At 43.9% G+C, this 27,748-nt stretch overlaps 1 protein-coding gene across 1 annotated transcript in view; it reads left to right on the forward strand.

Moving 5' to 3' along the window:
- Positions 1-26,547, forward strand: part of LOC137321510 (ADP/ATP translocase 4-like) — a 59,907-nt gene extending 33,360 nt beyond the window's left edge. Inside the window, exons 5-6 of the mRNA XM_067983940.1 lie at positions 1,966-2,091; positions 26,300-26,547. Of these exons, the coding sequence (XP_067840041.1) occupies positions 1,966-2,091; positions 26,300-26,491 (318 nt within the window). The 3' untranslated portion in view covers positions 26,492-26,547. The remainder of the gene's footprint in view (positions 1-1,965; positions 2,092-26,299) is intronic.
- The last annotated feature ends 1,201 nt before the right edge of the window (positions 26,548-27,748 follow it).

The following is a 27,748-nucleotide window of genomic DNA, read 5'->3' on the forward strand; positions in this document are numbered from 1 at the left end:
GACGCCTAACGTTTCTAAACCATTAATGAGAAAGGCGAGATCTTCCGGGGTCGGCGCTCAGGCGCAGTAGATTGTCTGGGTGCAGCAAATATTGAAAAATTGGGCACGTTGGAGCGCACGCCTGTGAAAGAATCTGCCTCATTTTCCTTCTATTTGAATTATTTTCTGATATTCGCGTGTAACCAGGTGATCCAGCGTGCCTGAGTACAGGTTCAGAATATTTTCCCTAAAATGTCCCCACCATTAACATTTTATTTGAATATGCCTGCCTACATGTGGAGGGGGTGGGGTAGGCGGGGTTGTATTCAATATCTAGCATCTCCAGCGGAAAATATTACAGAGTGTTGACAGAACAGTTCCTAGTTGCATTTCCCTCTCCCGCCTCCCAGATATCACTGGAAAATGAGCAGTAAATTCATGTAAGATCCAGGCCTTAGAGTCCTTTTACCAGAATTCTTCGTGAGGTGAAGCACATGGGGGTTTTTTGGCTCTTGGCTGTGACGTAGATCTAAATTTTTGAATCACGTGAACTGCTGAACTGGCCAAAGACTGCATTTATACCTGTTATGAACTTTCTGAGCATACAAGTGTCAATCACATCAGATTTCAAAGACTCAGTGGACACCCAGATGAGCGTTTCTAAAGCAAAACCCCTCTTCGTTGGCTCAACCATTAGAGATAATAGCTGCCTGTATTAGTAGGAGATCTCCTGTCAAAAACAATTAGCTCGCATCTGCTAGTTTACAATCTTTGACACCCGTTTTGAGGGGATTTCCCAAACCAAAGCATCCATTATCCTGCAGAGGATCCATAAATTGGTTAACAGAGTTCAAAGGGCTACTGGCGTGATGGGATGGCTTCACATTCCAAGCTATAGACATGGTTCCTTCTCTTTTGGAAGTCCATTTTAAAATCACAGAGCAGAAGCCTAGTTAAAATTTTATTTAAAAATGTAGCATTCAAATTAATAATATGAAATGCGATGGATATCTGTGTCATTGGTAGATAGGAATATAGGAACAGCAATAGACACTCTGACCATACTGTGCCATTTTGCTAACCACAGCAGTACTTCATCTTTTCCCCCGTAATTGAACACTGTGATTGTTTTCTCCTTTTCTCGTAGTTTACTGGACACTGCCAGGAACTTCAGCTGGTTACTAAAGGGCTGTGTCCAGTCTTAAAACCCTGCTATTAATACTAATGGTCAGCTAAATCAGATGATCAATGTTAAGTCAATAATGTGAAGTTGGAACCAACTAACATCTTCCATGTATCAGAAATGGCTTTGCTGGATTCTGTTGTCCTCACATATTTACCATGAGTTGAAACGGCTGATAGGTATTCCTGATTGAAATGGCTTGCCTGTTCTGAGTGAGTGAAGAGTGACGATCTCTCTGAAATGCTGGCAAGAATTGCACGTAACACAAGGAGAGGTCAAATGACACAGTGCCATGGAGTAGGTAAGTGTGGGTCCACTCCCCACTCTGCTCACTTCTGGATCTGAGCTCACTAAGTTTGGAGGCAGTGAATACATGTTGTGGAATCCCCCTACAGAAGGGGGGGAAGTTAAAGTTTTGCTTGAATAGTACATGGTGCTACCTGACTGCCGAATGAAGCCTGGCATCTGAGGCATAAAGGCCAGATATAAGTGAAGATGGGGAATAATGTACACTTTGTTTCTTATGTACTTTTTAATTGTATCAAAACACTAGCTGTTGTAAATAAATATACAGGAGTAAATTTTCATCTTCTCCGCATTGGTGGCAATCTGGTGGATTGGTTCGCCTGCCTGTTATAGAATCCACCCGATATTCATTCCATTGATTTCACTGGAATGAAAATCAACGGGTTCTTTATCAGGCAAGCAATCTGCTCTGCCACAATAGTGCCCATACAGTGAAGACAAAAAGTTACCCCATTATGTTTTAAGTATTACTTAAAATATTTTGTTTTCTTCCCCAGGGTGTGTTACCAGACCAAAAGAATACTCCTGTTTATGTGTCATTTATGATTGCTCAAGGTGTGACCTCGTTTTCTGGGATATTGTCTTACCCTTTTGATACTGTAAGAAGACGCTTGATGATGCAGGTTTGTCCTGGAATTTAAAGTCTATTCTTGGATAAATTGCTAGTTCTGAGTTGTGCAGAATAACCACTATATCCCCATTTGGTTTGAATTGATGAATACAGAAAAGTAACATTCAGCTTCCATCTACAACTAAGAAACAGCCAAGATGTAATTTCACTAGAGACACTAATGTACCTTTGGACATCCTTCCTGCGCCCTGCTAATTTTGAGGCAAGCCTTAGTTCTTTTTTAAGGTCCCACAGAAGAGACTGTTAGCTAAGTTAGAAGCCCATGGAATCGAGGGAAAAGTACGGACTTGGTTAGGAAATTGGCTGAGCGAAAGGCGACAGAGAGTAGGGATAATGGGTAAGTATTCACGTTGGCAGGATGTGACTAGTGGAGTCCCGCAGGGATCTGTCTTGGGGCCTCAATTATTCACAATATTTATTAACGGCTTAAATGAAGGCCTAGAAAGTCTCATATCTAAGTTTGCCGATGACACAAAGATTGGTGGCATTGTAAGCAGTGTAGATGGAAACATAAAATTACAAAGCGATATTGATAGATTAGGTGAATGGGCAAAACTGTGGCAAATGGAATTCAATGTAGACAAATGTGAGGTCATCACTTTGGATCAAAAAAGGATAGAACAGGGTACTTTCTAAATGGTAAAAAGTTAAAAACAGTGGATGTCCAAAGGGACTTAGGGGTTCAGATACATAGATCATTGAAGTGTCATGAACAGGTGCAGAAAATAATCAATAAGGCTAATGGAATGCTGGTCTTTGTATCTAGAGGAATAGAGTACAAGGTGGCAGAAGTTATGCTGCAGCTGTACAAAACCCTGGTTAGACCGCACCTGGAGTACTGTGAGCAGTTCTGGGCACCGCACCTTCGGAAGGACATATTGGCCTTGGAGGGAGTGCAGCGTAGGTTTACTGGAATTATACCCGGACTTCAAGGGTTAAGTTACGAGGAGAGATTACACAAATTGGGGTTGTATTCTCTCGAGTTTAGAAGGTTAAGGGGTGATCTGATCAAAGTTTATAAGATATTAAGGGGAATGGATAGGGTGGATAGAGAGAAACTATTTCCGCTGATTGAGGATTCTAGGAGTAGGGGGCACAGTCTAAAAATTAGAGCCAGACCTTTCAGGAGTGAGATTAGAAAACATTTCTACACACAAAGGGTGGTAGAAGTTTGGAACTCTCTTCCGCAAACAGCAATTGATACTAGCTCAATTGCTAAATTTAAATGTGAGATAGATAGCTTTTTGGCAACCAAAGGTATTAAGGGATATGGGCCAAAGGCAGGTATATGGAGCTAGATCACAGATCAGCCATGATCTTATCAAATGGCGGAGCAGGCACGAGGGACTGAATGGCCTACTCCTGTTCCTATGTTTCCTATGTTGTTCTCCCATTGCAGACAGACTACCCAGACGGATTTAGCTACTACTCAGTTGGCATCCTTAGCGAGAAACTGACATGACCTAATGTAATTAACGTGGATCAAGCTCCAAAGTTACTGCAGCTGTCTGCTGTGAATGGTCTAAACATGGATGCCTGAACAGTAACCAGGAGCATTATTGCCCTGTGGAGGATACCTCTAGGTTTTCATTGGAAACAACAAAAGTGCCTTGTATAACATAGCTCTGAGAGCAGATAGAGGTGGTAATGGAAAGCTTTAAGGAGCACCAGCATGACTTGCAGGCAATATATACAGGATGCTAACAAGGACTCTGCTTTAGCTAGTACAGTGTTCACTGGTAAAAAAATCAGCTACCTGGAGTTCAGAGCGTACCAGTCAGAGAGGGCAACAGAAATGTGGAAAAAGAAAGCTTCCTGCCCAGAATCCCAAGGAGACTTTCAGTTGGACGGGTGGGTTGTTTCCAATGAAAACCTAGAGGTATCCTCCACAGGGCAATAATGCTCCTGGTTACTGTTCCAATGAATGGCTGTGGAGATAGAGGCAGGATTTTGTCTTTCACTTATGGGGTCTCCCTCACAGACTCGGGGATAGTTTCTTAGGGCTGTCGCAGTCTAGTTTCATGAAGTTGCTGGGTAAAAGAACAGGACTTGCCTCAAAATAGACTGGATTAATTAAGGTGATGGAAGGTCACCTGTCACCTAAATCCATATCTTTCTTTAAGAGATAGCAGTGTTGGTGGAGTTCACCACTGAGATGAGAGCCATTTCCTAATTGTATGTTGAGGTTGACCTTTATCCAAAAAATGAGGAAAACTGCCTACGTTAAGTAATTAACCATTCTCGTCAAAATGGCAATCTATTTTTAATACATGGTTTAAAAGTATACTTGTATATCTTAATAAGTAGACATCTTGAACATAAGATTCTGTTGGGATTCTCTTGACCTCCCTTAGTAACTTTGAAGGGAGATCAAGAAAAAGCCTGTGGAATTTCTAGACCCTTATTTTTGTTCAATATTATTTGGCATTTTGTGCTCTCTGGAAGATGTAATAACTAAAATTGAGGATACGATGGTGGTGATCAACCTCAAATTTACTTCATGAAGAAGCAGTCAGCGATGTTGGGGGGAGCGATGTGAAGAGAGAGGGTGCAAAGAATTGTGGGGTGGATTATCTACTTTCTACCCCATCATTATTCTGCTAACGTATCCAGCAGAATTTCCATGTTCCTGGGCTAACACTTTTCGTTTGGTTTCAGCTCATGCATTGTGATGTGAACATAATACTAATGCCACTGAAATCTTCTTTTTAAAAAAATCAAGAATGACTTACTGTAATATTAACACCAAAGCATAATTTTAACCTAAAATAAAAAAGCATTTTAATTCTACTCACCCTGTCCTGTTTATCTTTCCCATTTTTATCTGTCCTTTTTAACTTTAATTTTACTTTTTCTTACCTAATGTAACCTAGTTTATCATGTCTTTAAAAAAAATCTTAAATGATATATTACATTTGGGTTATAGTATTTGAATAATATGACATATGGTAAGTGTAGTATGCTTGAGAGGAATAGGTGACTTCGGATCTGTGGTTCCCAAAGCTTTGCAGCACTGGGGATTTCCTCGCCTCATGGCTCAGTCTGTTGTAGACTAATTGATTGATTGCTATTATTAGTCAACAACTCTATTATTGTTGTATCATGTGACTACCAGGATGGTAGGTGGTAATCTAGATGGACTGTGGTCTTTTTTTGTCTAGCAATTCCTATGTATGCTCCTCACTTTAAATGCATTTATTTACCTTGTTTTTTCTTTGACCACCCTCTATTATAAAGATGAAAGCAAGTTGAAAAAAACTGTATTTCACTCTCTGCAAACCAGCTTTGAAAGCAATCAAAAACCCACATTTGGAAGATGGTTGCATTATATCAGAAGTAGCAAATTATCTTTTTTTGGCAAATTTTCAAACTTAAAATGCAAATTTGTGATAAGAAATCATTTGGTGCCTTGTGCATTAAAATGCCAGAACAATAAGTAACTTGGATTGCAGTTCTTAAACACCAGGAAGCAAGACAGCAGTAGAGGTAAGGACTACAGTGCAAAGTGACTCAGAAATTGTTCTGTTTCTAAACCATATTACTTTTCATTGTGAAAATGTTATTTTGAATTTAGAGTTTGCCGTTATGACTGGATGCCTCTCACTCTCCCTGCTACTGGAGCAGCTTTGTCTGCTGCTTCACATCCTCCAGCTTTTTTTCCTCTCTTCCCCTACCCCACAGACCTAAACAGGAGAGATAGTTAAGAAAAGGGGAAGTGAAAGGAACCAGGAAGGGAGAGAGGAGGAGAAAGGAAAGAGAGATCAGCAGGAGAGATGGAAAGGGAGTGGTCAAAAAGTAAAAGAGAAAGTAAAGCAGAAGAAGAGGGGATTAGCAAAGCTGGAAAAATAAGAAAGGAAAGAAAGAAGCATAAATGAAAGCGAGAAAAGCAGAGAGAAACGGATGAACGAGAGAAGCAGGAAAGAAGAGGAAAAGCAGACTAGAGAGAAGCAGGAGAGGCTGGTAAACAAGCCAAAAAACAAGAGAACCCAAAAAAAGGTTAGAGTGAACCAGAGAAGGGAAATAGGAAAGGTACACACATAAATAGGAAGAGTAGAGAGAAATATAGAAGGGAAGAAGAATGCAGACACTGGAGGTAAAGAGGAAGGAGAGAGAACCAAAGGTGGGGAATAAAGAAGAAAGACACAGAAGTGATGGAAGAGAAGGGAAGGAAGTGAGAGGCATTAGAGGAAAAGAGAGAGGAAAAAAGGGAAGAAGGAAAGAGACAAATTGGGAACAAAGTGAGAGAGACAGAAAGAAAGGAATCTGGAGTGTCAAGGTACTAGTTGAATGTAAAAGGCCAGGAATGTGGAATTTAGCCTCAGTAGAGTGATTGTGGGGAAAAATACTGTAATTTTTACTTTTTTATTTAATTATATTTTGACTTTAGTTTGCTTTATTTTAGCTGTTCAGTACTAGGAACTGTTTAAACTTCTTCATTTGGTGCCTTGCATGTGGCGTGTCTTGAGTTAATAGGTTAATTAATTGCTTAAAGGAGTGATAACTATTGTGTGATTGACTGGTGTTTCTCCTGGCAGCTAGGCTGTTTTGCAAGTTAAGACTATAAATTCGAGTTTATTAGTAAGAGATTAGTCTTGATCAGTGAAAGAACAGTGGTATGCAAAAGGGCAAGGAGAGTATGGAGTTTAGCCTCAGCAGTATTTCAGCATTGAGGTGCAGTTGGCCTAAAATTATATTTGAATGTTTAAATCACTAAGCTGTTGTTTGAATTTGTTAAACTTTAAAGAGAAAAGAATTTAGTATGGGAGATATCTGAAACCTAAGGTGTGTTCCTGCACAAATTGGGAGGTCTTGGATGCTGCATGTGTCTAGGATGACCACATGCCCAGGAAGTGTCTCCAACTGCACTTGAATTCAAGGTTTTTGAACTTCAGAAGGAGTGGGGACATTTTGTCACATGCAGGAAGCTGAATGATTCCTGAAATGCACATCCCAACAGCTGATCACCCTGCAGGCAGAGCGAGTTAGTGAAGAAGGAGAGTCGGTGTATGAAGAGTACTAGAAGAAGTGCAGGGATCTCCTGAAAGGGTTGAATACTGAATGCCTGTGACAGTAATAATTAAAAAGGGAATTCCATAGTCAGGGAATAGACGGGTGCTTTTGTAGTCTTAAACCAAGAGTTCCAAATGGTGTGTTGCCTGCCAGGTGCCAGTGTAAAGATTGTAACAGAGTGGTGCAAAAGATTTTGGAGAGGGATGGCGAACAGCTCAAAGTCATAGTTCATGTTTGAACCAATAATACAGGAAGGAATATAATTGAGGATCTGCAAAGAATTTCAGAAGTTAGGAGATAGATTAAAGAGCAGGACCTTAAGGATAGTAATCTCAGGATTATTAAGCATACCATGCGCTGATCATTATAGGAATAGCAAAATTAGGTACAGGAAATGTGTAGCTGGGGAAATGACAACATTGAAGAATTAGAATAACAAATGGAGGAATATGGTACAGTAGCTATAATGGAAATATGGCTTAGATTTGGACAAGACTGGGAACTTAATACTCCTGGTTATAACATTTTCTGGAAATAGAGAAACATGTGGAGTTGTGTTCAGAAAGAATCCATATGGATACAGTTAAGGAATAGGAAGGAAAATCGTACAATTCTCAGTATGCATTACAGGCCATCAAACAGTGGAAATGAGTTAGAGGGGTAGATATTTCAGAGAGATATGTAAAAACAACAGTGCAATAATATTGGGTGATTCTAGCTATTCCAAGATAAACTGGGATAAAGGTATTGTAATGTGGTCAAAGTGGGGAAAGCTTTTTTGAATACATCCAACCAAGACTGCTTCCTAGATCAGTATGTTTTTAGTTCAATAAGGAAAGAAGTATTGCTTAATTTTGCTCATTGCACTTTTCGAACTAAAGTGGCGGTTTACTAGCAAAGGTAATAGAGGATGCCTAAAGGCATTCAGGAGTCGGAGTGAGTGGAGAAGGCTGGAGGCAACAAATAGGCAGCGCCACACCTTGTCCTGATGGTAGGGCATTGTGGTGGGGTGAGGGACGTAAGCGAGGAATTTTTTTTTTTATTATTATAGTAAATAATATCTGTTCCCAGCCCGGTTCTGGGGACAGATGTTGAATTGTTTAAAGTTTGGGGTATGTGGATGGAGTGAAGAAGTGCAGGGATGGTAGAGAGGGAGGTGATGGTGCAGTATGATCGGAGTAGCAGCAGAGTTGTGGGGGGCAAAGCAGGGTGAATGTGGAGAGAGCAGGGACGAGCTGGGCTGACTGAGAGCCCGTAGCAGTAGGAATGAGATAATTGGGGGTAGAATGCATGAGAACATACCATCGTCAGAGGAAAGGCTGAGGAATAGGAGAAAGGTGAGGGTGGAAGCAGCAACAAAATAGTGAGGGTGGGGTCAGTCTGTATGGAACTGGCGGGGGATGGGGAATGGCATGATTGGAAAGGATGCTGGGGAGAGGGTGTAGCGTCGATCATGGACTGCGGGTTTGATAGGATGTGGAGCGTAGGTGGGTGAACTGAAGATACATTTTAACGCTTTACCTTCCCCCACCACCACCAAACATCGACCATCTCTTACCGAAGTGAGAAAAGACAAGAGGCACACAAATGTAGAAAATGACTCTGGGACAAGTGCTAGAGGGGGAGAGAGAGAAAAGCAGAAACATTAATGACAGAAATAAGTGAGAGAAACATTACACTGACTCACTGTGAGCAGTGCCACCTACTTCAAAATTAAACCATTTGGTCCATTTAGACCTGACTGGCTCTCAGCAATTTAGGTCCAACTGCCAGTTCTTCCGGTCTTTTTACAGGAACTGTTTGAAACTTAATTTGAAACTTTTTTAAAAAACCACTTCTGCTTACTACCGTCCCATCTCTGCCCTGCTTGCTACAAATTATATGGAATTGAAGTTGATGGAAAGACTTGTCGGAACTGGTGCTGATATGAGTCCTGGCATACAGAATTTCCACCCCTGATGTTGATGCTTTTTTTTAAACCTTCCTGGTGTTTGTTTTTCTTTAGTCCCACACCTGGCGTTCACTTAATTTTGTAGTGTTGCTCTGTGTTTCTGTTTTTAGGTATAGCTCAGCTACTTCTTTTAACTCCTTATATAATTGTTACGAGTGCGGTAGCGTAATGGTTATATTACTGTACTAGTAATCCAGTGGACTGAACTAATAATCCAGAGAGTATGAGTTCAAATCCTACCATTGTAGTTTGAGACTTTGAAATCGGTTTTAAAAATCTGGATATAAAAAGCTGGTCAGTAAAAGTGACCATGAAGCTGTCGGATTGTTGGAAAAACCCAACTAATAGTCGTTCACTAACGTCCTATAGGGAAGAAAACCTGCCTTCCTTACCTGGTCGGGCCTACGTGTGACTCCAGGCCCATACCTATGTGGTTGACTCTTAACTGATCACTGATGTGGCCTAGCAAGCCACCAATGCTGCAGGAAGAAGGCCCACCAGCACCTTCTCAGCACAGCTAGGGATAGGCAATAAATGCTGGTGTTGCCAGCGACGCCCACATCCTGAGTATTTTTTAAAAATCCTGTTCTTATAAAAATAACCTATCCTTTGCATTCTCATGAGCAATGCCAAAGGATATCTGCTTGTATTAAATTAATATTTTGTCAGTTTTTACTAATGATAGTGAATGTAGGTGTGCTAAAGGAGGATGTACAACAGTTGTTAGAGATAAGTAGAAAAAGAATTGGCTCTGGAAAAATTAGCAGAACTCAAAGTGGTCCTGATAGCATGCACCCCAGTGTAAGATAATCTTGTAGATGGTTGACCGTGTCCTGCGTCTACGGAATATATTCTCAGAACTCCCAATATTCAGTATAAACACAGCAAAGGTGTTAGACCAATCTTTATCCTTTTCCTCATGCAAAAGTACAGACAAAATTAGATTTCAACCATATACGTCTAAAGTTTGTCAGATATCCCATTGAGCTCGCGCCTGAACCCTGTTCCAGAGTATTTTAATAGTTACATCCGAAGCCCAGCGACATGGAATTAGATTCCAATATGGATGAAATTAGTTAATTCCTTCTTGCCAGAGTTACCAAAGATCAAGCCAGACACAGATGTTAAAACTATTACGAATTTAACCAAACATCTAAATTAACACAACTGATAGGCATTTCTCAGCATTTAGATGCTATTAAGCCAACACTTAATGTAGATACTTATGATGTGGAGATGCCGGTGATGGACTGGGGTTGACAATTGTAAACCATTTTACAACACCAAGTTATAGTCCAACAATTTTATTTGAAATTCACAAGCTTTCGGAGGCTTCCTCCTTCCTCGGGTGAATGTTGTGGACAACATTCCACAACATTCACCTGAGGAAGGAGGAAGCCTCCGAAAGCTTGTGAATTTCAAATAAAATTAATGTAGATACTTAGGTAGAGGTTATTAGCATTGACAGTACAAATTGTTAAAAGCACAAATTTAAGCATTTCGCCATATCTTAGCCATAGTTGAGTCCTCTGGTTAAAGCAGAGCACAGTTAAATTTACAGTTAAACTTCACTCAGATTATGACTGGGTCCTTCTGGGAGATTGATTTTGCAGTCTTGTCTGTTGACTTCCTCTTGGAAGATTGTAGTCTGTTGCTATTGTCTTTGTTCTTTGGTCATCGTCTTCTCGTTCTGGCTCAGCTAACTTTGCACATTTCTCTGCATTGCTATATTATACATAAAATTTCAGACTGCACAAAGATGTGAGCATTTAATTAATGGCGATACCTTTACAAGTTTTACTTCTGTCAAGTTTGAGAATTCTTGACTATTTGGCATTTGAGAGATTTTGAATTAATTTATATTAAGGTATTACTGTGAAACAGATTTAACCTTGTGAGGTGAATTTTATGGAACTTCTGGGAATTTGGTGTTTCTTGCATTGCATGTCAGACAGTTTAGTTCGTTAAAACATTCTAGTGACATTCACACTTAATATATTGAAATAGCTACATTCATTGGAGACGGGGGTGTTAACCGTCAGGGAAGCCCACACCTTGGAGAAGGATAACTGACTTGTTTGGCAGCTTAAATGACCAATATAGCTTATTAGCATTGACAGTATAAATTGTTACAGGTACAAATGTAATTTAAACATTTCACCGTATCTTATTCTTTGGCTTCCTGTCTAGCTGGGACACAAAGAGTCTGGAGAATGATAGAATTGTTACAGCACAGAAGGACGCCATTCGGCCCTTTGAGCCGGTGCTGGCTCTTTGTAAGAGCAATCCAGTTAGTCCCATTTCCCCGCTCTTTCCCCGTAGCCCTGCGAATTTTTTCCCTTCAAGTATTTATCCAATTACTTTTTGGAAGCCACGATTGAATCTGCTTCCACCACCCTTTCAGGCAACACATTCCGGATCATAACTACTTACTGCATAAAAAAGTTAATCCGCATGTCACCTTTGGTTCTATTGCCAATCATTTTAAATCTATGTCCTCTGGTTCTCGACCCTTCCGTCAATGGGAACAGTTTCTTTTTATTTACTTCATCTAAACCCTTCGTGATTTTGAACACTTCTATCAAATCTCCTCTCAACCTTCTCTGCTCTGAGGAGAATAATTTCTCCAGTCTATCCACGTAACTGAAGTCCCTCATCCTTGGAACCATTCTAGTAAATCTTTTCTGCACCCTTTCTAAGGCCTTCACGTCCTTCCTAAAGTGTGCTGCCCAGAATTGGACACAATACTCCAGTTGTGGCCGAACCAGTGTTTTATGAAGGTTCAACATAACTTCCTTGTTTTTGTACTCTATGCCTCTATTTATAAAGCCCAGGAGCCCACCTGCTTTTTTAACCGCTTTCTCAACCTGCCCTGCCACCTTCAAAGATTTGTGCACATGTACGCTCAGGTTTCTCGGTTCCTGTACTCCCTTTAGAATTGTACCATTTAGCTTATATTGCCTCTCCTCGTTCTTCCTGCCAAAATGTATCACTTCGCACTTCTCTGCATTAAATTTCATCTGCCATGTGCCTGCCTATTCCACCAGCCTGTCTATGTCCTCTTGAAGTCTATTACTATTCTCACTGTTTATTACGCGTCCAAGTTTTGTGTCATCTGCAAATTTTAAATTGTACCCTGTACATCCAAGCCCAAGTCATTAATATATATCAAAAAAAGCAGTGGTCCTAGTACTGACCCCTGGGGAACATCACTGGATACCTTCCTCCAGTCCGAAAAACAAACGTCCACCACTACTCCCTGTTTCCTGTCACTTAGCCAATTTCGTATCTATGCTGCTGCTGCCCCTTTTTTTCCATGTGCTTCAGCAGTTTGATGACAAGCCTTTATCAAACGTCTTTTGAAAGTCCATATACACAACATCAACTGCATTGCCGTCATTAACTCTCTGTTAACTCATCAAAAAACTCAATCAAATTAGTTAAACATGATTTACCTTTAACAAAGCCGTGCTGGCATTCCTTTATTAGTCCATACTTGTCCAAGTGACTATTAATTTTGCCCCGGATTATCGTTTCTAAAAGCTTCTCTGCCATTGAGGTTAAACTAACTAGCCTGTAGTTGCTAGGTTTATCCTTGCACCCTTTTTTGAACAAGGGTGTAACATTTGCAATTCTCCAGTCCTCTGGCACCACCCCCCCATATCTAAGGAGGATTGGAAGATTATGACCAGCACCTCTGCAATTTCCATCCTTACTTCTCTCAGCATCGTAGGATGCCTCCCATCCTGACCAGGTGACGTATCTACTTTAAGCACACCCAGCCTTTCTAGTACCTCTTCTTTATCAATTTTTAGCCCATCCAGTATCTCAACTACCTCTCCTTTTACTTTGACTTTGGCAGCATCTTCTTCCTTGGCAAAGACAGATGTGAAGTACTCATTTAGTACCTTTGCTTCCGTGCGTAGATCTCCTTTTTGGTCCCTAATCGACCCCACCCCTCCTCTTACTATCCGTTTATTATTTATATGCCTATAGAAGACTTTTGGATTCCCTTTTATGTTAGCCGCCAGTCTATTCTCATACTCTCTCTTTGCCCCTCTTAAATTCTTTTTCACTTCTCTGTACTTTCTGTATTCAGCCTGGTTCTCACTTGTATTATCAACCTGAAATCTGTGCTACGCCCCCTTTTTCTGCTCCATCTTACTCTCTATCTCTTTCATCATCCAGGGAACTCTGGCTTTGGTTGCCCTACGATTCCCTCTTGTGGGAATGCACCTAGACTGTACCCGAACCATCTCCCCTTTAAAGGCTGCCCTTTGTTCGATTACAGTTTTGCCTGCCAATCTTTGATTCTGTATCCTCATTCACATCATCGGGACCCGACTGCCATATTAGTCAGGCCTGAGCGGGGGAGCAATGATGGTTTCCCTGTTAGGCCAGACCTGCCAGGGGGTGGATCATGGGCCAGAAGACGCCCAGGCAAGTAAGTAATTAAATTTGATTTTAGGTTTCCTTGTGGGCCATGAGGAGCAGTGTTAGGATAATCCTTATCCTTCTAATAACAGATTCGTGAAAGCTAGATACAGTAATATGTCTGACAATTAACTTCATTTATTATTGTTCCAAAACATTCATCTTAAGACTACATACGGAGCAGCACACGCAGTCCCATATCTAGAAACTTGTAAAGAACGTCCCTGGAATCGTGAGCGAATGCTTGTCCAGGCCGTTCACAGTGCTTCTCCTTGAAAGTAGCTAAAGTTGCTAACTGAGTGAAGCTTTGTATCTCTCTTTTATACCATAAATTCTCTCGCTGATCTGCCTGAACGCAGGCAGAACCACTACCTGTCTGGCGGGCAGGAGCAGGATTTCAGCGGCAGGAGGCCACAGTCAGGGACGCAGGTAAATGGTATGAATTGGTAAGAATTGTTAGCAAGCATCCTTATCATTAACTAGCACATTGTCTAATTCTTACTGAGTATTAACTTTGCTGGGCAGTTTATGACTGTTAGGTCATCAAACAGATTGCTGCACATAAAATCATAGTGGTGGGGGGGGCGGGGGTCTCATCCTGGTTAGAATCCTGTTTCATTGTCTAAAGTTTCATCCTTCTCCAATGTTCTCAGTGTTTTGTGATCAAAAGATAAGATCTGCAAGCATACCGTTTATATCAATTTTGCCTACATTAGCTGTTCTGTCTTTGTTCCGTATTAAAACAATGTAAAAACATATTTATCTACTTACAAACAGGAGTGCTTCTCTGGGCCTCAAGGAAATCTCGGACGTCCCTTGCCCTGCGCTCCCCCCGATCATGTCCGGAACCACCCCATATCATTTACCTGGGTCCCCTGTTATGGCCGCCTGCTGCTGAATTCCCACTCCCACCTGCCGGACAGATAGTCGGTCTGGCTGGGTTCAGGCGGGTCAGTGAGAAGATTTATGGTAATACTGCCAAGCCGTTAAAATTGGCCGGGCCTCCACATTCCCAGGGTTCGCTGCCTGCTTCACGGCTTATGCGCACCATACCCACTGCGGCCCCCCAATATTAAGATTGGGGTCACTGTTTTTCTTGCTCACTCAGAGGTGTTAGCAGTTAGGATCTCTGTCTCTCAGATGCAAAGAATTAGCAGTTACCTTTTCTAACTGTCAGCAAAACACAGGTGGATAATTAGCCACCTTCAAAATTCAACTGTTTTCTTTAATTGAACTAACATTAACATGAAATCTCTTTCTGATCCAAGTCTGTCTCTCTCAACTTAATAAAATGTCTAAAGTTTATAGAACACAAAAGCTGCAGTAAGTAGATGATCATAACGTTGTCATTCCTTCCCCCCACCCCTCACAACGCACACAGACACAGCTTCTCTGTTTTCACTGTCTGTTCTCTCTCCAATCAGGTTTCTGCCCTGCTACAGCACTAAATCTGCCCTAATCAAAGTCACAAATGGCATTCTATGACTGTGGTGTACTATCCCTCCTCATCCTTCTCAACCAGTGTGCAGCCTTTGACATGGTTAACAACACCATCCTCCAACACCTCTCCTCTTGTCCAGCTGAATGGGACTGCCCTCGCCTGGTTCCACTCTTACCTACCCAGTTATAGCCAGAGAATCACCTGCAATAGTCTCTTCCCGACCCCGCACTGTTACCTCTCGAGTCCCCCAAGGATCTATCCTTGGCCCCCTCTTATTTCTCATCTACATGCTACCCCTCGGCGACGTCATCTGAAAATATGACGTCAGGTTCTACATGTACGCTGATCACACCCAGCGCTACCTGACAATAACCTCGCTCGACTGCTTCACTGCCTCTGCGTTGTCAGGCTGCAAGTCCAACTTCCCGGCCTGGATGAACCGAAATTTCCTCCAATTAAACATTGGCAAGACGGAAGCTATTGTCTTCGGCCCCCGCCATAAACTCAATTCCCTAGCCACGAATTTAATCCCCCTCCCTGGCCACTGTCTCAGGCTGAACCAGACTGTTTGCAAACTCAGCGTCCTATTTGACCATGAGCTGAGCTGGGCAAAAAGATGAAGTCCACGCCCAGGGTTTTGTGAGATGGTATTAAAAGATCATAAAAGATAATTCAATGGAAATGTTTAATCATGATATTGTAAAATACGTAATTTTTATTTTGTTTAAATGCTTTTTGGAAACCTGTAGTAATTATAATGTATTCAGTGAAACATATGCCCCACACAAACTAAATTTAATAAATTTCTAGTCGATCTCCTGTGTCGTCACGCACAGCAAGTCGGAGAAAATGGTCTCTCCTGTTCTTCTGTCTCTATCTTTCTCATCTTTGCTGCTTCTTTCCCCTTAACTCTTACTTTTGCTTCTCTCAAATAAATCTCAGGGGCTGGATAAGATGCATCCGAGGGTCCTTAAGGAAACTGCAGGAACTCTGGCACAAATCTTCCAGAAATCACTGAGTACTGGAGAGGTGCCTGGGGCCTGGAGAAAGGCAGATGTCACCCCTTTTTTTTTGAAGAAAGGTAGCAAAAATGACCCAAGAAACTATAGACCAGTGAGTTTAATGGCCATTGTGGGTAAAGTTATGTAAATCCTTATTTTAAAAAAAATAAGATCATGGAACATCGGGAAATAAATAAAATTGTAAAAGATAGCCAATATGGGTTCATGATGGGTAGGTCTTGCCAATCCAATTTACTGGTTTTCTTTGAGGGTGTGACAAAGGACCTTGATGGGGTATGGCAGTGGATGTGGTGTACTTAGATTTCAATAAGGCCTTTGCTACAGTTCCTATGGAAAGGCTAGTACTGTAAATAAAGAAAGCAGGAATCAGTGGAAATACTACACTGGATACGTAATGAAGGATTGTGGACTTTTCAATACTAGTTTAATGGGGAAAATAAACTGTGATAGATGTATTGGGGGTGAAATTGGGCTATGTAGCGCCTTATTTTTAAGCGCAACACAGACACCTAAGTCACGAAAATTGCATCCAAGATGCGCACGCACACTTCTGACTGGAAGTGCACCGGATGCCATCTCAGTAAAGGGGTCTCCGCACGCGCACCTAACGACCACCGACCGCAGAGTAGGGAGAATATGACGCAGATCAGTGTGCAACGGCGATTTGAAGGCAATGCTGCTATTTTGAAACTCCACACTCCAGTCTTAACCTCGCACAGCTGAACAGGACTTGAAGGACTTCCCAGCAGCACTATTTAAGGGGATCATGAAGTACTTATAAGTTAGTTGAAGGATTATTTCTTCTGGCTGCTGGTGCAATTGTACATGTTTTGGAGGTTTCCTCTACTGGGATAAAGTTTCAACACTGAGTGTGGTCTGGCTGGTTTTGCGACACTCATTGTGTCATTTAAAATATTGTCCCGACAAAAGTTGCTTCCAGACATGGGTGGCCTGGTAGGGCCTCCTCTGGGAATTGAACATGACTGGGAGAATGAAGAGAGGCCACACAGGGCAGGACAAGCTGCTAGAAGAGGAAGGAGGAGGAGCAGGGCACTCAGCAGGAGGCCGTATCGACAGAGGCCTTCAGGGACCAGGGGGCAGATTTTCGGATGGCCAAGCGGGTGCGTTGGGGGAGGGGGGCTCCAACCCGCCCACTTCCGGGTTCCCCAGTTCGGGTGCGCGTGCAGCTCCCGCATGCAGGACTCCCAACGGCAATTAAAGCTGGCGGGATGACAATTCACATACTTATTTAGATAGATGAGGTCCTTGAGAGACCTCATTGACAGGAGATTTTGGCAGGGGTGCAATTTTCAAGTATCCTCAGCATGTTTTCCATGCTGTGGGAAACACTCCCTGTTGAAGCAGACGTGTTTCAGCCAGCAGCCAGTGGGAGATGCAAGGATTCTTTGACATGTGTGGGGAAAAACGTCATTTGTTGCAGCAGGGCACTCTGTCACTTCAGACAAAGTTTTGGCTGCAACACCTTTGTCTTTCCACTCAAAATTATTAATTTATACCCTAAACTTTGCTGTTCAAACACATTTACCTACTTTGCGGACCCCTCAAACTCACACCGTCAGGATGGGGGGGTGCCATAGCTGCATTCATCACTTCGTCCAAAGACGAGCAACATCGCCAGGCACCCCGTCCACCTCCGCCACATGCACCTGCACAACAGCATGGAGGGCAACAACAGAGAGAGCGGCGTTGCAGGAGGCACTACCCTCGCCACAGAGTCTACAGACCGAGGGTCAGCTTCCTGGACCTCTCTGAGGAGTAGTGCTTATGGAGGCTCAGCCTCAGTCGCCAGGTAGTCGCGGACATCTTCAGCCTCCTTCATGCCGAGCTGCTCCCGGCTGGCCCGAGCAGCATCTTCTTACCTGTCGCTGTCAAAGGCATCACTGCCCTCAACTTCTTCACCTCCGGATCGTTCCAGAGTGCCACTGGGGACATCGCCAGGGTGTCTCACTCGTCTGCACACAAGTGCATAAGGCAGGTCACCGACGGCTTGTTTTGCAGGGCCTCGCACTATGTCAACTTCCCCATGGATGACCTCAGCCAGACGGAGAGGGCAGTGAGATTTCACGCTCTGGCTGGCTTCCCACAGGTGCAGGGTGTAATCGATTGCACCCATCTAGCAATATGAGCACTTCCACATGAGCCAGGACTGTTCATCAACAGGAAGGGCTATCACTCCATCAATACTCAGCTCATCTGTGACCACCGCAAGAGATTCTTTAACGTGTGTGCCAGATACTCTGGTAGCTGCCACGATTCCTTCATCCTCCGGGAGTCCAACATCCTGCCCCTGTTCCACACAGAAGGGCTAGCTCCTTGGGGACAAGGGATACCCCCTGCAGACGTGGTTCCTGACACCTCTGAGGAACCCCACCGCCGAGCAACAGCGTCGATATAACGACAGCCACATCGCGACCAGGTGTACAATTGAGCATGCTATAGAGCGGCTCAAGATGTGCTTCAGGTGCCTTGATTGTTCTGGGGGAGCGCTTCAATACGCGCCAGCCAGAGTGGGACGCATTATAGTCATCTGTTGTGCCCTGCGCAACAGGGCACAACAGAGAGGGGTGCCGCTAGAGGAGGCCCCATCCACATCTGCCACCCATATTGAGGAGGAGGAGGAGCAACCCATGAGCAGAACAGCGGATTACCTGGCTGCTCGTGAGGCCAGGGAGTCACTGATATGTGAACAGTTCTCCTAACATCAGACATTGTGAAGAGTCCAGTCCTCACCACCTGGACAGAGGAGCAGCCACACCAGCCCCCTCCCCCACCCCCTGCACAAAATAGTCGTGCAACTACACCTACACCCACTATAGAGTGACCCAATGGCTGCATCAAGTGTGGGTGTTCATGGTGAACCTCATGAAAGGGACTTATTGCACAAGCCAGTCAAGAATGGGCAAGACGTGGCAGTAGTGGTGATAGTAAGATTTATTGTGAGTGGGAAAAAAATCAAATATAAATAAAAAACACGACAGCGTCAAACACCCTTGTGCATCCCCTTTGTGCTCACAAAACCTTTGCCTTATGCTTCCGTCTACTCCTACGTGGTGCTTCCCCTGTGGCTGCAGCAGAGGTAGTGGCAGGTTGCTCTTGTTTATGCCCTGACCGATTAGATGCTTTGGGCCGACGCCCTCTGGGTTTCGGTGCCCATGAGGGCCCCTCCAAAGACAGCTCCACCTGCACCTGTGCAGCGGCAGACTTGACCACCTGGAGAGGAGGCAGCATTGCGGGTATTGGTTGAGAGGGGAGCAACGGGTGAGACGTGGATGTGCTTTGAGTGGTGTCCCCACTTCCACGTCCCCATTCGCCATCATCTCTCTCCTGGGCTAGGCGCACATCACTTCTACCACTCTGCTGGACGACAGTTTGGAGGACATGTGTGAAGCCTTGTAAGGCCAGTGCTAGTGTATCTGCCTGCCTGTTTAAGGTGGCAGAAAGTTGCTCACCCTGAGTCCGAACGGCCATTGCCAGGGCCTGAATGGCCTCATTGTTGAGCCGTGCTTGAAGCTCGATGGAGGCTAGCCTTCCCTCCATCGCAGACATTCCTGCGACACTATCTCAGAGATGCCTTCACGTCCCTTTGACAGTATCTCAGAGATTCCCTCCTGTATCTGCCACCATTCCACTCATGCAGGAGTTGGACTCCTCCATCCTCTGCACGATTGTGGAGAGTGAGCGTGGCATCTGTTCCAGCACCTCGCAAATGTGCTGCTGCCTCTCGATCATTCTGCTTTTAAAGGATGGCCCCCAGGGTTCAGCATCTGTGTCCAGCTGAGCAGAGCCTGGAGAAGAGTGCTCCCACCGATGCGGACTCTCCACAGCTGCCCCGCCACCAGTGTCTGCTTGTGCTCACGTGTCTGGTGACTCACCACGTGCAACCCCAACTAAGTGACGATGGGGACCCACCGAGGTATGTGTATCTGCGTTGGTGGATGGCACGCTTAGATGTGACGGTGCCCCCCAGAGGCCGGCAGATCGTCTGAGGAATTGGCGTCACGGCAGTCGCTGAAAGCCCTGTAAGATAACAGAAGGCAATATTAAGCATGATAGATTTTGAGGTGCTGAAGATGGCAAGGCATGTTATCATAATTTGCTATTGTGAGTGCTGAATGCTAAAGTTCTGTCACCAGCCGTTTATCGGGTGGCAGTCTCGGCATCCCTCACGGACAGGCACTCGAGGGTGCGGCTCAATTCGAGAGCCTCCTGCTCCGCGTCCGTGAGGATGACCTGATGTTGCGGCCCCCCTTAGGTCTTTGCCTTCTCCCGTGCATTCTGGACTCTCTTCTCCTATAAAGTGAAAAAGTAGAGAGGCATGAGTGAGGGATGGTGACGTGGCCAACCGCTGAATGCATTGGTTTGGGTGAGGCTGACCGTGAAAGATGCATCAGAGGGTGAGTATGAGACAGTGCCATGACATTGTATGAGGCTTGGGTTGAGTGGTAGTGGTGGGATGAGTACTGGGGAAGTGAGTAAGTGCATGTAAGTTGAGGATGAGGCTTGAGTGGGTGTGAGGAGTGATGTAATAGAGTAGTGTTGGCAGTGCAGAAGGAGTTGTGGGGTGGGGGCGGTGATGTGGAAGACGGAGTGTAGGAGAATGAGTAAGTGTGCTCACTTTGGCTGACCTAGTTAGGTCATTGAAGCGCTTCCTGCACTGTATCCATGTGCAGGAGATGTTGCTGCTGCTGATGACCTCCTCTGCCACCTCGAGCCATGCCTTCTTGGTGGCAGAGGCAGGCCTCTTCCTCCCGTCCACCGGGTAGAATATCTCTTTCCTCCTCCTCACCCCATCCAGTAAGACCTGGAGTGAGGCATCATTAAACCTGGAAGCAGCCTTTCCCCTCGGCTGCTCCATGCTGCTGTTCCGGTTGTTTGCTGCAGGAGCAGTTTTGGAGGACTACACCTTTAAATAGAACTGCTCCAGGTGACAGCCTGTGATGTGGGTGCGCAGTCCGCCCGCTGCACAGGTTTCCAACGGGAAACCCGGAAGCCAAGGTAAGTGGCTTCAATTTACCTGCGATCGCTTGGGGAACGGACGGATTTTACTGGGCGGGTTACCCACGCACCCAGTGCGCCCCCCCCCCCCCCCCGGCTGCAAACCTGCCTCCCTGGTAATATCAGGGCCCAATTCTCTAACCTCAACTTCAGCGCCGACCAATGCATCAGATATCTTCGGTTCACTAAAGAGGTCGTGACTGAAATTTGTCAACTGTCAATTTGTCCAGCCACAATTGCAGCCCCAAAGCAGAGCAAGGACAGTATTACCTGTGGCTGTCATGGTGACTGTGGCTCTTAATTTTTATAGCTCTGGCTCCTTTCAGGTTGCTGCTGGAAATATGAGCAACATCTCACAGTTTGCAGAGCACTGCAGTATAAGGGAGGTCACTGAGGCTCTCTATACAATGAGAAATACATTCATCTCATTTCTTCTTGCCATAGACAACCAGGAAGAGTGAGCATGAGGTTTTGCTCTCATTGCAGGCTTCCCCATGGTGCAGGGTGCCATGCGTGCTCCTCATCTGAACTCTGGCATATTCATGAACAGAAAGGGATTCCACTACATCATTGTGCAGCTAGTGTGTGACCACAGGCAGCCCATCATGCAGGTGAATGCCTGCAGTCATGATTCGTTCATTCTGCAGCAGTCCTCTGTTCCACCTGTATTTCAACCAGCACGGTAAGTCAAAGGCTAGCTACCAGGCGACAAAGGTCATTCCCTCGTGACTGGTCAGGAACCCATGCACGTGCACAGTAGGCCTAGAATGAGAGCCATTCTGCCACAAGGAACATCATAGAGCACACCATAGGCATCCTCAAGCAACACTTTTACTGCCTCGACCGCTCTGGAGGAGCCCTGCAGTACTCAGCTGAGTGGGTATCAAGATTTGTTGTTGTGTGCTGCGTGCTGCACAACCTGGCCATTATGAGGGAACAGCACTTGCTACCGCTTATCAGGTGAGAACCTGAGGAAGAGGTGGAGGAGGAGGATGGGAGGCTATAACGTAAACAGGCCCTCTCTGCCAGGGCTCTGGATGATCAGATTATTAATGAATGATACCAGTAACCTCAACGACGTGTCCCCATTCACCAACAATTTCACACTCTACCTTTTCTCTCTGATATGACCATCAAATCTTCCTCCTTATGATTACACATTGCTTCCTCCCTCAGCTCATTGCAGAAATAAACACCATCTTCAAATGCACATTTATAAATTAACACATAAAATAATGCAAACAAAATGAGACTATTCACTCTTCTGCATTCCCTTAGTGCCTGTTTTTTGTGTACCTTTTACCTTTCCTAGTGCTCCTATGAGGTGCATCCCCAGTGGCTGGAGCATGGGTGGTGGAAGGCTGATGACCTTCAATTGAGGAAACTGCAGATGGTCTTGGAGGATGACCTCAAGCAGCCTTGGGCCGAGAGGGCCTGGCTTCAGACTGCACCATCTCAGTCTTGGCTGGCTGATGGGCAACAGCAAGGGCACCGGCAGAGTGGGAGCAGGAATGCTGTCATCCTGAGAGAGGACAGCAGGTTCGTCTTCCATGGAACCACTGCCACTCTCCTGGGGAGGTGCCTCAGCAATCCTGGTGATCTGTTAGAGAACAAATTGCTGGACTGCTGTGATGCCCTGGAAGCCCTTTTTAAGTAGTACCCAGAGCCACCTATAGCTGCAGTCTGAGATTCCAATGCAGCACTCATGACCTTTGATGGAAGCTGTGCCATCAGTCATCAGATGCTGCACCATGGTGGGTTCCACAGGTGTGCGGATGGAGCTGACTACCCGTTCCATGTTGGAAAAGATGGGCTTCACGCTCTGCACAAAGCCCTGTGCCAAGTTGGAGCTGGATTCCTCCATGCTACTTGACATTATATGCAGGCTTTCCAGTGCACCAAGCATTTGGTTGTGTACGCCCATCCGCCTGTTTCTGTAGCCTGGCCCATTGAAGTCGTCATCTGAATCCTCGGCAGCAGAACTAATGTGAGACCTCGCCCTCCGGTGAGCTGGCACCTGCGGTATCCTTTCCCCTGCCCTGGCTCCTGTGCACTTGTGTCCAGTATCTCACCACATGCAGATATCTCCTCTGACTGGGAAGGTTCCAGTTCTTGGGAGCTGAAATGACAAAGGGACAATGGTTGGGTTGTGGTGAGGGAAGAAGAGAATGTAAAGTGCGTGCTTACACCATCTGCAGCACGTGAGTCAGAAAAGATTGTGGGATGAGGGAGAAGTGGTAAGAGAGAAGGAGGATTAGGTGTGCAGAGATCATCACGATCCCTCCAGCGCCACCAGTGGCCACAGACTGAGAGAGAGCCCTTCCCATGATGGCCAGCACTGTCTACTCCATGGGAGTTAAAGGTGCGCTTGTCGTCCTCCAGTTGTTTCTTGCTGCCTACTGTTATGTGCCACCTTCTCCTGCAAGAAAGAGGGAATTGTGTCAGTGTGTGTCCTGCAAGATGTTTGGGTGATGTGGCTGTTATGGTTGAATAGCTGCCTGTGTGTGTGTGTTGTGGGTGTAAGACTTGCAGTAGTGCTAAGTGTGTGAGGGTGAGAAAGCAGATGATTTGGACGGTTGAGTACTAGTTGAAAGAAATTATTAGTAGGTGGGTGATGGGGATGTGGTGCATTAAGCAATGGATGACGCTCATGGTGCAGTTGGTAGGATGTGCCACTTGAAACTTGAACTCACCCACCTTGATAACTAATGTTAAATCATTGAACTTCTTCCTGCACTGCATCCATGTTCTTGGAGCTATGCTCCTGGCATTTACCTCCTCTACTACTTCCTTCCACTGCCTCTTGAGCGGATACAGGATGCCACTCCTTCTCTCCACCTCTTGCACCAAGGCCTCCAGTGCATCATCAGAGAACCTTGGTGTGGCTCTCTCGCCGGCGCAGCCATTCTTCAAAGTATTAGAGCACTGAATCACTTCTCAAATGACTCCTACCACTTCTTGCAACCATAATGCACCTCCCCTTTAAGAGGTGCAGGCTGCCTTTAAGAAGCGTCAGCCACTCTCGATATTGGGGCCCCCTGCTGATGCGTGCAGCCAGTCAACAGCACAGGTAACGCTGGCTGCACACAGCCATCATTCAAAACAGCAGGCAGCATGAATGTAATGTGCTGCCTGCATCGCAGTGACTGGGCACAGGTTAATCGCGTACTGCACTCTCTGTGCCCGTTTTCAGGGGTTATCCAATTTAACCCCCATTATGTCAGCAGTCACATGTGACAAGGGGGAATAAAGAAGGACTGTTTGATCCTTGGTGGGGAAGGAGTCCACCGTCCCGGAAGAAAGAAGGCGTCAGGAGCGAGCCATCAGACAAGGGCGTGATCAACCCTTCGAATTGGACGTTACGTAGACTCTCCTTTTATTGTTAACTGTTTATTGAATAATTGATAGAAGTAATAAAACATTGTCGATTTTACTAATACATTGACTTACGTTTGTGACTGATATTCCCTCTGGGTTTGAATCTAAAATCTATAGCACAAAAGCAAAATCCTACACAGTGGGTAAAATCCTACAGTAATTGGTTTACCAATAGAACCCAGAGGGTGGTGGTACAGGAATTGTCATTAGCCTGGGAGAATGTTACCAATGGGGTCCCAGAGTGGTCTGTTTCGGGACATCTTGTTTCATAAATAATCTGGAGCTAGGAGTCACAAGCACAGTGGCTAAATTTTCTACTGAAGCTAGTAGACTCCAAAGCTGAACAAGATAAGCTACAGGAGGATTTGAATATACTTGGGAATTGGGCAGACAGGTGGCAGCTAAATTCAATGTAGAAAAATGCAAAGTGCTTCACATGAGAACAAAAAATCCAGGAGGGGACTATTACTTCAATGGAAGGAAAATAAAAGCGATCTGGGAGTCCTGATTGGCAATCGATTGAAGCTATTGCAACAGGGCGTAAAGCAAATAAAATGTTGGAATGTATTAAGACATCAATATTGAGCCGAAATAGTGAAGTAAGCCTGCCACTTTGTAAATCATTAGTGTGACTGCACTTAGAATACTGTGTACAGTTTTGGTCAACGCAATACAAAAGGATATATCAGCTATTAAAAGGATACAGAAGAGGCAACCAGAATGCTTGAGGGGATAGAGGGATTGGATTATGACAAACAATTACCTGTAAATTGGGCATGTTCTCACTGGAAAAAGAAGGTTCAGAGGTAATATGATTGCTGTTTTTAGGATTCTAAAGAGACTAGATAATGTAGACCATGACGAGAGCAGTATCCACACCTTGTCCAGAACAGAATCAGAGGACACGGCATGCGCTTGAAGGGGGGGCAAATCAAAACGAATCTGTGGAAACATTTCAGTGAGTGAGTGGTAAATGTATGTAACAGGTTCCCTAGGGAGATGATAGAAACAGATAGTGTTGATGCATTCAAATGCAAATTAGATGGATTTCTTTGAGAAAATAATATTTTGTGATACATTATATGAGTGATTTGAGTCATGACATGGTAAATGTAGCATGCTTGGGAGGAGCAGATGACTTTGGACTTATGTTTCCCAAAGCTTTCCACCACTGGGGGTTTTTCTTGCCTCATGTCTGGGTCTGTTGTAGACTAATTGATAGAGATTGATTGCCATGATTAGTCAACAACTATATCATTATTGTATTATGCAACTACCAGGATGTTAGAAAGCGAACTAGATGGACCTTGGTCTTTTTTTGTCTAGCAATTCCTGTGTTTCTCTCTGTCCATTTCTTTCCTTTCAGGTAGGAGGTGGTGAATGTTGTGGCAAGGACAGGAGAGTACTGATGCAGCCTGGGAATGTAGATACACTGCACATGCTCAGATTGCATAATCCAAATTCAAATCACAAAGTCAGAGCTCTGGGCAAAAATATCAAGTCCAAGCCCAGGCTTTTGGAGGAGACTGAGGCCTTCAAGCAAAACTTTAATTAAAAATCTTAAAAGACAATTCAATGGATAAATATTATTGTGTTATTATGAAATATGTAATTTCTTATATTTGTTAAAAACTTAATTTTGAATATAGAAATTTTAGTTAGAGGGGAAAAATGGCTTCTGAAAAAAATTCAAATTTATGGGAACCTGGAGGCCAGATTATGCAAAGGGTGATGTACTCTTGCTGTAAAATAGCAGCTATTGTGTGTCATAATGTAACACCTTTCGCATTGTAAATACCTATCAACACCACCTGCTGCAAGTACTTGTAACAAGTTTTCAATGAAACGTGTACTCCACATACCAAATTTAATATATAATAAATAGGTTGGTACTTTGGTACTAAAGAAGATGCTGTGAATGTGAATCTTATTTTTTTTTAAACCACAGAGCGGCGAAGAAAAGAAACAATACAGTGGAACATTTGACTGTTTCGCGAAGATCTATAAGAATGAGGGAGTTCCTGCTTTCTTCAGAGGAGCCTTTTCAAATATCCTGCGTGGGACTGGTGGTGCTTTAGTGCTTGTGTTCTATGATGAAATTAAGGAAGTGCTACATATTCTGGAAAACAAAATGAGTTAAGAAAATACATTTCTTTGGAATTCAAGTGTGTGTTAAGCATTGCTGTGCATTCATGTGAATGATTTTTCCTTGAGCAACATAATTTTATAATTAGAAAAAAATGAATTTTAAAATCTTCAATTACTTTTATTTTTAATTACTAGAGTACTTCAGTGCTTCACCCTTAACTAGAACTTTGAGTTCAGGTGCCTAAGGCAGGTGGATATTATTTTCCTGCTGCTTAACTGGGCCCTGTAGATGACAAATTATTCCAGAAAACTGACAGTGGTCATGGAAAATTGTAGGTCAGGCATTCTACCCTTCCAGTTAGAGGATGGTGTGTATTGGCAAGGGTCTGGAAAGGGGAAGAACTCTTCTACTGTATGTCTCTGTTAATTGTGCCCCTACCCTCATTTATAAGGGTCTCTGACAAAGCATTCTCTACTCCTGTGCAGCTCTTAACTTAGATGCCTGCTACATTTAGTATAGCGATTCCTCCAAGTTTCAGTGGAACTTTCCTAAGTATCGTGCCAAGGCCGCCTCTTTAATATTGTTAAATCCACACATGCATGGAAATAAGTTTGGAGTTGCAACTTCTAACAGTGGGGCAGATCAGAGTATTTAAACAGGTTCCTCCATAATTGTAAGAGAACAAAAAAGTGTTTTTTAACAGTAAAACAGTCTCCACACTGAATACGCCAAGTTAGCAACACTGCTTATGTTATCCTTTATGCGGTTATTGTTATTCAAGCCATAACTCAATGCAACATACAAATGCTTCATTCTAGAGGACTGTAGTAATGAAGGCAGGGTGTTAAATGCTTTCTTTAAATCACTCAAAGAATTGGATTTTGTGTGCAAAAACATTTTATAGATTACTGACAATTTAGTACAATAATAAAACACAGAAATTCATACTGCTGTGTTTATGTAATGATTTTTTAATGTGTAAATTTAAAAAAAAAATTTGGCAATTCTCTCCACATGCAAGTTTTTCAAAACTAGAAACTTCAGAGTTAAGCATTTGGCATTGGTGAGCCACAGTTTTGCATACCTTTGAACAGTAAAGTATTGAAGGTATCACAGTAATGACTCTTTGATGGTGGTTGGTGGGTAGATTCACTGTATGGTGCAGAATTGAACCATACAAACTAGGAAAATCCCAGATTAGATCCCTAATTTATGATCTCAGGCTGGTTAGCAGCGATTTAGCATAAGCAACCCAAGATAAGGGAGGGGTAAAATCAGGGATCCTGCTTCTGGTTGTATTTGGATAAA

This window comes from Heptranchias perlo, chromosome 1 (assembly GCF_035084215.1).
Source record: "Heptranchias perlo isolate sHepPer1 chromosome 1, sHepPer1.hap1, whole genome shotgun sequence".
Lineage (NCBI taxonomy): Eukaryota > Metazoa > Chordata > Chondrichthyes > Hexanchiformes > Hexanchidae > Heptranchias > Heptranchias perlo.